Source organism: Pelmatolapia mariae, linkage group LG17 (assembly GCF_036321145.2).
Source record: "Pelmatolapia mariae isolate MD_Pm_ZW linkage group LG17, Pm_UMD_F_2, whole genome shotgun sequence".
Classification (NCBI taxonomy): Eukaryota; Metazoa; Chordata; class Actinopteri; order Cichliformes; family Cichlidae; genus Pelmatolapia; species Pelmatolapia mariae.
This window is the reverse complement of record NC_086242.1, coordinates 2,415,139-2,428,646: the sequence shown is the minus strand read 5'-3', so window position 1 is coordinate 2,428,646 and position 13,508 is coordinate 2,415,139. Positions and strand designations below refer to the sequence as shown.

The 13,508-nt window shown below is 42.2% G+C and overlaps 1 protein-coding gene across 2 annotated transcripts in view; it reads right to left on the bottom strand.

Moving 5' to 3' along the window:
* anos1b (anosmin 1b) overlaps window positions 1-13,508 on the bottom strand; it is a 50,871-nt gene that overhangs the window by 3,898 nt on the left and 33,465 nt on the right. For both annotated transcript variants that reach the window (XM_063501014.1, XM_063501015.1), the window contains exons 3-9: window positions 13,420-13,482; window positions 12,580-12,787; window positions 12,113-12,297; window positions 10,238-10,367; window positions 6,531-6,618; window positions 5,760-6,003; window positions 797-935 (exon numbers count right to left, since the gene is read on the bottom strand). In XM_063501014.1, coding sequence (XP_063357084.1) covers window positions 797-935; window positions 5,760-6,003; window positions 6,531-6,618; window positions 10,238-10,367; window positions 12,113-12,297; window positions 12,580-12,787; window positions 13,420-13,482 — 1,057 coding nt within the window. The remainder of the gene's footprint in view (window positions 1-796; window positions 936-5,759; window positions 6,004-6,530; window positions 6,619-10,237; window positions 10,368-12,112; window positions 12,298-12,579; window positions 12,788-13,419; window positions 13,483-13,508) is intronic.

Below are 13,508 nucleotides of genomic sequence, written 5' to 3'. Positions count from 1 at the left end.
TGACCCGATAGGTCACCTATAAATACCTCTGTTGCCTGGAAGACCATTAACATCACCAACTTTCCACTGTACTCTGTGTTTCAACAGCGCAGCTGTATGTAGACAGAATATGTCGAGAGTCAGCAAACGAAGCAGCCCTGAACTTACAGGAAAATCATTAACTCAATAACGTATGGCTCTGCTAACAAACAGCTTCTGTAGACTGTGCTGCATAAGCAGTATTTGCTAATGTCATGACAAGCTAACAATGACATATTCAAAATAAGTAACTAATAATTGCTGGCTTTCTTGCTGAATCACAACAACACTAAAGTTTAAACTTGGCCAGGAAGGCTGCATTTATTTAGCACCTCTTATATTTGTAATGTTTATTTCCACATGACAAAAACTCTCCAAAATCCACTGAAGGCTCGATGGTAATCATCCAAACTGTTGATAGAGACAGCTTGGATTTATGGTAAACTATGTAATGCAAATGCACAAACATTTACACCTAGAAATAATTACTTAAAATGAACTACAGCTGTGAGAAGCAGTGGTGCTGCCATGCACTCTCACACACTCAAGTCCCACCACAAAAAAAGCACATTTATATTTGACTGAAATTAAATGAATGCTTCAGACGTTTTGGGAAATATGCTTTCTTGCTGACAGTTGGAGGCTCCAGGATGGCGCTTGCACATAACCCCACCCCTCTGTACAATTTTACTCTTTTTGTATTGAAGAAATATACTTGGCATCTTAACTATAAAGTCAAATCACCTGGCCCCACAGGACAGCTGTTTGCTTTCATTACCTGCATGAGGGATGGTAGTGAAGACAAGCTGCACTCTAGGACTCTTCAGTCTCTTCTGACCCCAGTAGGCCACCGTCTGGACAGAGAGCAGGTAGGAAGTCGCAGGTGGTAGACCGTGCAGCCACACTTCACACTGCGCCTAAAAGACAGGAATAGAAAGAATGATTATAGAGATGGAATTTGTCTTTTTTTGCACGTGTAGTCCAACAAATTAGCAACTTATCAGTCTGTACTGATGCAGATTTACTAGCTAAATCTGGACAGGGATCAAGTAAAGAGTGACACCATAATAAAAATGATGAAGAACACTAATGATACGTCCGCTGCAGACGAGGTCCAAGAAAACCTGCTAACTTTGATACGTCGTCAGCATCATCGCCATAGAAACCCCAGTTGTCTCCATCGTCCCTCCTCAGGACTGACAGTCCAGGTCTGTTCTGCATTAGCCTGCTGTTTGACTGACAGCTCGTTAACAGGCTCTCAGTCAATCAGGTCTGTTTGTCTGCGTGGACTGGTACTAGTCACAACAAAGAGATGATCGCATGATAAATCTGTGTGTGTGTGTGCTTCCTGCACACAAAGTGGGGTAAAAGGATTTCCATTACCTTCGAGATAGACAAAACATATGCCTTGTACAGCTGTGTGTGTGTGTGTGTCTACGTGTGTCGTTTGTGTAGCGGATAGAGCGAGACGTTTGGAATAATGTAAGAAAGCAATGAACTATATATTTAAAAGCACTGATTCAGCAGAGGTTTTTTTTCACATTCGAGTACTTCCTCTGAATTCCCCACTTTACCACGAGGCTTAAATGCTAGCTTTCTCCACTCCTGCAGAAATTCCTGATTGACAGGATATGTGTTTTATCCCAATCCTGGGAATATAAAATGTTGTGCTCACAGACTGATTTCTGTGATATGAAAACAGTTTCACACAGCATAGCTATGTTAGCTATGTTGTTCTGGGTCCTACCTACCTGTTGTGATTCTGATTTGTGTGTATGTGTGTGTGTTTGTAGATGCAGCTGCAAGTAGGAAACACTAGTTAGGGGGGCTCATTTAAATTCCAGACCTCCCAGCCAAGCAGAACAGAGGACCAGACTACAGATAAATGGCTCCACCAGGCTCAGTCTGGGATCGCCATCACTACTTAGGATAGCTACGTCCATATGAGTGTGCCGCACTTTGATGTTTATGCTTGAGCTTTTTGTCTGAAGTAAATGTTAACATCGTACTTCAAAAAGAGCATCTAAAGCTGAAGAGTCTCGTACAAGTACTTTGATTGTGTTTACCATTTGGAGGAAAAATGTTCAGTCAGTGCACAGGGTACCATACCTGTAACGTCAAAGCTGTAATATCTGTGTTATTTACTGTGATTATGGGTATTTTGGTACTGCTGACTGGACTTAACTGCATCATAAGCGTATTACATCATCATCATCATTCCTATAATCAGGATAAGAAAATCCTCCCCTTCAAGTATTACGGCTGCATTAAATATAATTTAAACAGTACATTTTAAAAAATCTTTCACAAGTTAGAAGTCACTGAATTAAGCAACAAAACAGCAATGTGTTTCTTTGTAAACTGACTTCATATCCCATCATTCTTTGCATCTCATTCTTGCACCACATGAGTACAGATCGTTTTTAGCATCTATAAATTGGAGCTTTATCAATTTTAGTGGAAACGTTTCACAAACATATTTAACAAAGATAAAGAAGAGCATGTTTTTTAATGGCTCATTATTTGAATCCACATCTTGAATTAAGATGCACATTGTGTCATTTGAAGGATGATTCAAAGTCCTGTTAATGTTTGTAACGCTACAGCTCAGACATGTGGAGTACATCATACACACTTAATGATCCAGCACAGTAGCTGAATCTAACCCTGTTTAAGTTTAAGTGTTTAAGATTTTACTGCACAGGCCTGTAAAATCACCATAGCAACCACAACAAAATCCCGGTCCCCACAAGTCTGAAGGCATTTATAAGCTAAGATAAGACTTTATTGATTCCACGGCGGGGAAATTTGTCCATTACCTCACCTGAGGTAGAGACTCACAATGCGGTTTTAGTGAAAGGGTTACAATTAGGTTATGGTTAGGTTTAGGGTAAGGGTTAGGGTTAGGCATTCATTTTTGATGGTAAGGGTTAGACAAGGGGCTAGGGAAAGCATTATGTCAATTAGATGTCCCCACAAATATATGAAAACCTGTGTGTGTGTGTGTGTGTGTGTGTGTGTGTGTGTGTGTGTGTGTGTGTGTGTGTGTGTATGTGTGTACGGGTTCGTACTATCCTGGTGGGGACCAAAATCTGACTTTTACTATCCTGGTGGGGACTTTCTGCACCGTGGGGACCAAAATCCAGGTCCCCTCGGGGTTGAAAGCAATTTTCACACTCAAAATGCGGTTTTACTGTCAGGGTTACAATTAGGTTATGGTTAGGTTTAGGGTAAGGGTTAGGGTTAGGCATTCATTTTTAATGGTTAGGGTTAGGGTAAGGGGCTAGGGAAAGCATTATGTCAATGGGATGTCCCCACGAGGATAGCAAACCAGACATGTGTGTGTGTGTGTGTGTGTGTGTGTGTGTGTGTGTGTAAGGTGCGTGTTGTGTGTGTGTTTACAGGCATAATAAAACCTCTTGGGTGCAGCTACACCGCTTGTGTATTCAGAGTATGTGGTGTTATTGTGCGCTGTTATACTTCATAGGAAATATATAATTAATGTGCTACATCTTATTCCTATTCAATTCAATTTTATTCATACAGCGCCAAATCACAACAACAGTCGCCTCAAGGCGCTTTATACTGTAAGGTAGATCCCACAATAATACATACAGAGAAAAACCCAACAATCATGTGACCCCCTATGAGCAAGCACTTTGGCGACAGTGGGAAGGAAAAACTCCCTTTTAACAGGAAGAAACCTCCGGCAGAACCAGGCTCAGGGAGGGGCGGGGCCAACTGCTGCGACTGGTTAATGACACTGTACTGAAAGGTGGTTGCTCACATGATATACAATAAATAGGAGTTAGAGGTAGTGAAAATGGAATATTGATCTTATTAACTGATTTTTCAATTTTCTTTTACAAAGCCAACTTTGCAGAAAAGAAAGTCCCATCCTTCTGTTATTACATGCTGATTTGCTAGAAAGGACCTAATGCCAAATGCAGCCATTTGTTTATGCATAACTGTCTTAAGGTCCCGTCACAGAACTTCAATAAGGTCTGGACTTTGACTAAACCATTGCAACACTCCACTCTTTTTTTTCAGCAAATCTATCGTGGCCAATATGGTGTCACTGTCTTGTTCCATGACCCACTTTAGGCCAAGTTTTAGGTGTCAGACAAATCTGACTCGAGAATATTTTTGTGTACAGAGGAGTTCATGGTCAACTTAATGACTGTGAGGGGCCCAAGTCTGCGCAACAAGCCTAAATCATCACCCCTCCACCAACCTGCTTGACAGTTGGTATGAGGCGTTTGTGCCCATATGCTGTGTTCGGTTCTTGCTAAAAATTGTGTAATGTATCGCAGACAAACATTTCCATTTTTGTCTCGTCTGTCCAAACGGCATTGTTCCTGAAGTCTTGGGATTTGTTCAGATGCAATTTTGCAAACCTAAGCTTGCAGGCTTTTTCCTGATAGCACTTCCGAACAAGCTACACATGTTCAGTCTTTTTCTAATTGCATTGCCATGAACTTTAACATTTAACATGTCAACTTAGACGTGTATAATCTGACATGTAGGGTTTGTAGTTCCTGTGAACACTGCACACTCTGACCTTGGAGTGATTTTGCTGGGACGTAAGTGTCCATTCATGGGAACACTGGCAGCTATCTTGAATGTTTTTGTCTTGTGAATAATCTTTCTCACTGTAGAAAAATGGACTTTCAATTGTTTGGAAATGACCTTATAACCCTTGTTCCAACCATCACTTCTCTAAGATCATGGCTTTTCTTTCCTCTTTGGCATTGTGTTAACACACACCTGAATGCTCCAAAACAACAAACCAACAGACTTCTGCTTTCACAGAGGTGCTCACTCATGCTGATGATTAGTTAATCAAGTGTATTTTATTAGCATCTCTGGCTCTCGTCCACAGCGTGCCTTTGTCCTGTCTTTCCCCCCTCACCCCAACAGGTCGTGGCAGATTGCTGCCCCTCCCTGCTGGAGGTTTCTTCCTGTTAAAATGGAGTTTTTCCTTCCCACTGTCGCCAAAAAGCTTGCTCACAGGGGTTTAAAATGGTAAATGGCCTGTCTTTGTATAGCGCTTCACTTAGTCCCTAAGGACCCCAAAGCACTTTACACTACATTCAGTCATTCACACACAGGTGATGGCAAGCTACATTGTAGCCACAGCTGCCCTGGGGCGCCACCGGGCCCTCTGACCACCACCAGTAGGCAACGGGTGAAGTGTCTTGCCCAAGGACACGACGACCGAGACTGCCGGAGCCGGGGATCGAACCGACAACCTTCCGATTACAAGATGAACTGCCAACTCTTGAGCCACGATGGCCCACGATTTAATCTGATTGTTGGCGTTTTCTCTGTTTTCTTTGTATAACTGTAGGGTCTTTACCTTACATTAAAGACCCTACAGTTGTGATTTGCCAATGTATAAATAAAACTGGGTTGAACTGAACTGAATAGCAGCACCTGAGTGCTCTCAGTTTCTGTTAAGACAGTAAGTACCTACATACTGCTGAGGTTGGATTTACCTTATTTTAAGAACTGAAATGTGAAACGTTATATTTGAAAGAGTGTACTTTCTTTTTCACCTTTTTCAGAGCCTTAAGAAAACAGATATATCTTGAAACATCATGAAAATTGACGTTGAGACTGAAACGTCTCAACGTCGACTTACTATATGTTTATGTTCTTGAAATATTCTAAGTAAAGAAACAAGATAAATGACCACATTTTTTATTTTGTATAATTAAGTTTGCAGAAAGTTGACTTACCCCCTGAGTCACTCTGCTGTTGCTCTCCTTCCTACCCTGTGCTGGTGTGCGTGACTGTGCAGGTCGTGCGTGCATGTTACTGGCTACTGTATGCGTGTGTGCTTGCAGCGTGTGTTTGTGTTTTTGTGCTGCGTGCGCATAGCGAGACATCCAGGTGATTCGGTAGTTGTGCACAGGGAGGTCTCCTTCCTTGGGGGGCTCCCAGCGTAATAAGACCGCCACTGTGACACCACTCTCCATCGACCTTAGGAGGCAAAATTTATACAACGTTACGGCGTAAGTGTGAACAGTCCCATTAAGGAAGAAGCAAAAAGTGCAGTGCTTCCCTAACAGTGAAAATGATTCTCTGCTTGTTTGTCAGCTGCTTTCAGCATCGGGTTTACAATCTCTATCTAATCTCTATTTACTCCCTGTATGTATAGACAAGGCTCAGACACTTTATATCATGCCGAACAGAAGCTACAATTTAAGTCATCACCTCTGTTATTAAATGTTATTGGAATATCGCTGTTGATCCAAGCCATGGTCTGAACTTTAAATGACCTCGTTTTGCAGAATGAAAAATAGAGAAGACACCGAAGGATGTAATTGAACAAGGATAAACTGTAATTTCAGCTCATATACACAATCACACAACAGAAGACGCGTTTTATAGGGCTGATCACAGTTTATGACTGATTTCCCAGCTGCAGTGGTAAATAGATGTATTTTAAAGATTATATATAAAATGATGCATCTGATAATCCTTCACTGACATAGCTTTTTAGATACCTTTCTGTGAACTGGGACGCTGATTGTGTCCTATTCAGTGTCTGGTTGCTCACTCTGACATTCGTGGGCGGTTCTGGGGGCGAAGGGTCTGCATAGAGACACAGAAAGAAAAACATAGTTAGGCAATGTTGCAGTTCTTTTTTTCTTTCACTTCACTTGTCCCTTGACCTCTGCTGAAGTCACTGGGGTCCCAGTGAAGACAAGGCCATCACCCTTCTCCAGTTCTCTCTGTCCTCCACAGCTCTCTGGGACTCTGCCTGTCCACTCTTGGATGTTGTCCTCCCATCTCTTTCTCTGCCTACCTTGTCAGCTCTCTCCTGGTATGTGTAAGAGAGGGTGGGTGAGAGCAGACAATCCAGGGGGAGTTCAGCTGTAGTACCAAACCAGCTGCCTGTGTTTCCATTCATGAAAACGGCACCTGTGGCCTTGTCATCCAGTCGTTTGATGACTCAAACAATGTTAGTGGTCCCCCCAGCCAGTTGCAGCAGATGGCCCCGCCCCTCCCTGAGCCTGGTTCTGCTGGAGGTTTCTTCCTGTTAAAAGGGAGTTTTTGCTTCCCACTGTTGCCAAAGTGCTTGCTCATAGGGGTTTTTTTCTGTAGGGGTTTTGCTTAGTGTTTACTGAAGCCTGCCTGTTCTTCAGCAATGATAGACTGCTATGGACACAACACCTTGGTTAACACTGTCACTGACTTAACATGTCACTATTTAAGTAGAATTACATAAAATAATGTCAGATTACTCAAAGGACCTTTTTTTTCTTAACTAAAATCCTTTAGCTCATATTAAAAAGACATTAGTTTATTTAAAGATTCCCATAGGACACCTTAAAAAATTCTATATTTGTTCATGTATTTATTTTTTACAACTATTAATTGTCTAAAAAAATCATAAAATGTAATTTTTTTCTTCTGATTAAAACCCCAGAATCTATAAATTTGTTTTCATTTTTCTGTATTAACTATTAAAGTTTAACTACTGCACACAATCTATCTCTTGCTTCGTTTCACTCACAGCCCTTGAAGTTTTATGTTTCCAGATCACAAATTTGGACAGTGGAACATCCAAAAAGACAAACTGTGATTTTTATTTAACACCAAATTAATGTTAAAAAAGGTAACATTGCACATTGTGTTTTCTCTTCGGCAAAAAAAGGAAAAATAGAACAGTACAAGCTAAAGGCTTAATTTTTGTTGCTGGGTGTTAAAACCTGTTAATTTGTTTGTGTAATTTGTGTGTAAAGTTGACACTTTTGCAATTTAAATTCTGCCAAACTTTTGATATTAACAAAAGGGAAGAGGAGAGGAGTGTTTCCTTTACAACAAAGGCCTTTTACCAGCTTGACTTACTTTTTCTCGGGGCTAAAAGTGCATTTCCTCTTGGTTTGATTCAAGTCTACAGAGCCAATTAGATTTAACGCATCAAAGGTGGGTGATACTGGAGAAACCTAACGTCCTTTTCAGTAGCTGCCACAACACAAACCAAAGGCCATCACTGATGGTAACCGTATGAATCTTTCAACAGTGACTCTGTATCTCATTAGAGCCCAAAATCCCTGATCCTGTATTTGATTAAAACTACAAAATGCATCTGATTAGAACTACATCCCCCATGGCAGGCCTCCCACAGCCCCAGGCTGTGCTTGGCTGACCTAAATGCAAAGATCAAAGTTGGGGCAAAACATTGGAAACTCCATGACCAGGACTGCTTGTGCGTCTGCATACGTGGTGTTTTGTGTTACATCTCAGTGCCAGCAGTAATTGCCAGATGAGAATCAAAACACGTTCTTCTCTGAGGGCTTTTCCCGTCACTCTCAATGAACTAATGTTTTATGTCATAAAGTGAAGACATCAAGATTACTTTTCTGATCCAAATATCCCTTCGTGATTACTACTGGCAGGTCCCACGTAACACCAACATTTTAACAAGATGTAAAGCGGTTTCCAAGTTTCACTCTGGTTAGCGTCAGGTCACCGTGCAGAAAGCACAACCCTCTTAACATCTGCCAGCTTCCGGATTTGTGACCCCTGACCTCCAACCTCTGACTAATCAGACTAATGAGGTAGAAACACAAGACTCTGGCTGCCATCTGATGGTATTTGAAATGTTCAAGTGTGGCTCTAACCTTTAACCCTGGTTCTCAAAATACACTCACAAACACACACAGTGTCACAGAAGAAGAACTCAACATTTCGACACTGAGCTATTGCCTCTTGCTTGCACAGATTTAGATTTTGAAGACTGATCACCCTTATTTAGTTACTTTTTCTATAGAAAACAGCCTGTTAGGTTTGCTTTGCATTAATACCATGTCTGTAAACTACACCATGTGATGGTGACTTGGAGGAGTAACTTCTTAAAGCCAGTTAGCTTAGCAGAGCATAAATCTAGAAATAGCTTGAAAAGCTAACCTGGTTCTGTCTGATTTACCAAAAAATAAAATCCCAAACAATTAGCACCTCTGAAGGTCATTTCATACAAAAGTAAGCCATCTACAGAGAATTCAGGAAGCTACTCTTCCCAGCAAATAGTCCCAAATATAACGCCCTCATAAAACACTAAGCAGTACGCTAAGCCTGTTTAGCTGGCTGCCAGCAGCAGAGTTCAGCTGGTGTTAAGCTTCTGCAACACCTTTGCAAAGAGGGTATTCTGGGTCGCAGAGGGGCCGACCTCACAAATCTCAGCACTGGTCGATCCAATATCCTGTTGGAAAGTTTCCTCTCCTTTTCTGTTTCAGAGTGCGGACAATTTGAGCAGAGCGCAGGAAATAAAATCGTTTTTAATTTAACATTATTGGGCATCTTATTATCGACCCGTCCACATTTGATGAAATCCAAATTCTCTCGCATTTATTGCACACGCTCAGGGATTCGCTCGTCGTGTCCACAAAGCGATACGTTAACTTGCCTTTTATCACAATTCTACCTGCAAATATCTTCTGTAAAGCCCAGCTACAAACCCGCTTACAAACCCTGCACTCTGCATGCCACGGCACAGGTTGAAATGTTTATAAAAATGTTGTCGGAGAGGTGGAAAATGCTATCTCAGACTGCTCTTCATAATCTCCCTTAAGTGTTCAACTGATAAAGAACCTTTTTCCACAGCTCCGTCCAACCTGAAGTCATTATTCACATTCAAACATGCTCCAGCCAATCCTGGCAGTGAATTCATATCACTAGCCAATCCTGGCAAAATACCAGTATGACCTAAGTCTGCTAAGCATTACAGCTAATACCTCCTACAGTGTGTGCGTTCGTGTGTGTGTGTGCGCTTGTCTTACTCTCACTTTCACCCAGTCTCTCAGACCTACATCAGGGACTTCACTCTGGCATCAAACCAACTGAGCGAGTCCTTACGCTTTGTGTAAATGCGTGCATGTGTGCACACTTGTGTACATTTCGGTTTCCTGCTTGTGTTTTATAGACTGCCTGACAGTTTTTTACCTTATCCATCAAGTCTGCGTGAACGACAGAAAGAGAACAGAAAGGGAGAAGAAGGGAAAACTTCCTGACTTTCTGACTCCTGGGGGATGTGTAATATCTCTCATAAAATGACAAAAAATGAGTGCAAGGATCTGTGTTTTGCTCAGTGTCTCATGACAGAATATCAAAATTCACCGCTAGCTTATGGCAACATGCAGAGGCATCATCACTCACTTTGAGACACTCATAAAAAACGAAGTATGTGTGCAGCGTGTGTTTGCCTTACCTTTACTGGAGATGTAGTGTTTGCTGGGTGTGGTGAAACCTCTGCTGCCGTGGCTGTTGATGGCTGCCACTCTAAACTGGTACCAACGCTGAGGTCTCAGATCTGACAGAATCGCATCTTCAGAGAGTGTCTAAACACACAAACGCATCGCACAATACACAGACTAGGTTTTTATATTTAAAGACATACAGGGCCGTGCTTACACCTCACAGGAAGATATCAGATTGGTTCCAAAATCATTCTGCAGCATAACAACAGACCAAGAAATACATCAAGAGGCATGAGGACTATATGAGCTCTGCAAGAGACGATATGATCCCCACAGAGCTCTGATCCCCAACATCATGGAGTCAGACAGAGGCAAACATACAGAGGGGAACATTTTCAGAGGAAAAACGGTCAAGGCTAATATTGATTGATCTTTTTCTTTACTCCTGGTGTCTGTGCGAGTTAGAGGAATCATTTAAAACTATTTTTAAAACACTCACTATTACAGACCTTTACATCTTGAAAAATAGGCTTTTGTTTAAAAAAGAGAATATTCACTGAACTAGTTTAACACTCATAAGTTTTAAAAAGAGTGGTGGATCTCTTGCAACTGCATGCATGGGCAGCTGGGCCCTGTAATATGAATTCAGCATACCCCGGGTATCCTCCTGTTATCTGGGTTCTCGCACTCTAACACTGGCAATCAGGATAGTCAGCTGCTTTGTCTGCAGCTGTGTGAGGTATCTTTGAATAACGCCGATGTTACCTGGATAAGATCAATTCCTGTGTTGGCCTTTGGTTAGCTTTGGTTAACCCCTGACAGACAGATGTTGTTCTTCTCATTTATATGAATTAAGGTGGGCTAATTAAATGACACGACACAAACTGCATCCTCCTAAACACCTCTCTAATACGATTCTAATCAAAAGCAGAAAATGATTTCTTTCAGGAAGGTAGGATTTTTGAGTATTCAGCTGCAAAAACAAAGTTGTACATCCTGTCAGATGATGTCAGATGAACACTGTCAGGCTGGAATTCCTCTGATAGTGTTGAAATGAAATGGTTTATCCAAACTATGGTTAAAATCTTTAAAGATTAATTTGTTTTGTCTCCTTGACAGTGCAAATGTGACTGCTGCGGCTCAAATCTACTCATCCACAGTCGCACACACACACACACAGACACACACACGCACACACACACAAAGACACGAGCTGCCATCTATTTAAGTCCATAATGAGCATTCAGTCATTCAGAGTCAGCCGGTGGAATGACTGTGGCTGCCTGTGGTTCCTTTTTAAGCTCTGCTTATTTACCTAACCTCACACAGACGCACACACACAGACGTACAGTGCACACACACTTAAATAGACGCACTCTTAAATGCGCACACACACACACACACACACACACACACACACACACACACACACACACACACACACACACACACACACACACACACACAGGGTTTACCCTGGCAGAATGGGAGACTGACTGGGGTGGAGAGGTTTAGACAGCAAGGCAGCAGACTGATGAGGTGGAAACTAAGTCTAACATCCATCTCCATAGCTGAGAAGTTTCATCATTCAAGGCAAATTGAGAGTTATGAGGTAAAGATATGTTACAAACTTTGTGGGGCTGCTCCACTTTTAAAGGCACAGGGAGCCATTTTTACAGCCCGAATGATTCTACAACTGTCCCAAATAATCATCAATAATCATCATATCATGTAACAACCCCCAATAACAGACACAAACATAAGGCTATTATTAGGACAAGTCCCCTCCTTAGTCTATGATAAGTTTACTTCTTAATTGTTATGTAAATATCACAGTTTTTCTCACTACTTAATTAGCAGATGGAAAGTGACTATTAACCATTTACCATGGCTACAGTAGCCCATGGAGAGGCGTGGTCTTCACTGGGGTGAATGCCGATGTTCCAGCGGGACTGGAGTATGTAAACGACGGGCTCCACGCTGACATTGAACTTCGACACCCACATCACCTTCACACGACCCTCCGAGTCCTCCAAAAAACTAATGTCTCTTCGAGGCTTCAGAGGGACACCTGCGAGGACAAACCAGGTTACCAGCTTGTTGTTACACATCAGCGTAACTCACTTGACTAGTAACATACTGACATTACGATTAGATGACACAGACAACATCTGGACAGTCATGGGAGTTCCCGGGACGACTTAGATACACACTATGATGCATTTTGCCTTAATAAGTCTAATAACTGGGGTCTAATTACTCACTTACAGTCTATCTATCATAACCACTTGATAGGACGATCAGTAACAGCTACCACATTACGCTTCACACAAACTCCAAAAGTTGCCTTTACCTTTGTACAGATTGGCTGGGGCTTGGCAAGTATGTCCACAGCTATTGGAGCAGCACTTCCTGGGGGAGGGGCAGTGCTGGTCTGACGAGCAGCTCTCCACGCAGGCCGCGGCAAATCCTGTGGCTCGCTGAGGCGGAGGGCAGTCTCCCTGACGAGACGACCTTAACGAGGCCAGAAACTCCCTGCTTGTCACACACTCTGTCTGCTTCTGAGAGCGAAAGCACGGTGGGTGTAATTATTATTACAGTTGACACATCACAGAAATGTGTCAACTGTTCCTATACACACAGTGTATAGGAACACACACGAGGGCATAAAAACACACAGTAAGGGTGAAAGCGCTTCCTGTGGTAAACTCCTACTGTCTGTTTAAAGGCTGGTCCAAAAAGCTACGTGTGTGTGCTTGTGCATGCGTGTGCGTGCATGTGCGCATTTCTCTGTTTGTGCAGACAGCTGTAGATCAGGAAAATGTAAACACAAGCTTTCACTAATAGCCCTGAATTACCCTGTGTTCATAACCAGCGAGCCAATCAGCCATCCAGCGAGTAACACGCTTCAGCTATTGTGATGAAAAACTAATCTCTCAGAAAGCCACAGAAACCGACTTTACAAATAAACAGGCCACACACACTCACACAAAATGCACATAAAACTGTTGCACAGTATACTAGAAGTGCACAAAGCTTTATGAAAACACACACAAACGCTCATTTATGGTGCAAGGTCAAAACAGCTTTGTGGTGCCAACAAAAGCATGCGTCTGCAAAGAACGACAATGCCACCGAGGCTGCTGAGACTTGCACAAGAGCACAAAAACGCCACGCACTGTTTCCATCTTACCTCGCAAGACTTTGGAGATGCCACCTTCCTGGTTTCCCACAGTTCTTTGCATGGCTGAAGGCACTACACATAACCCAACACAATGGAAG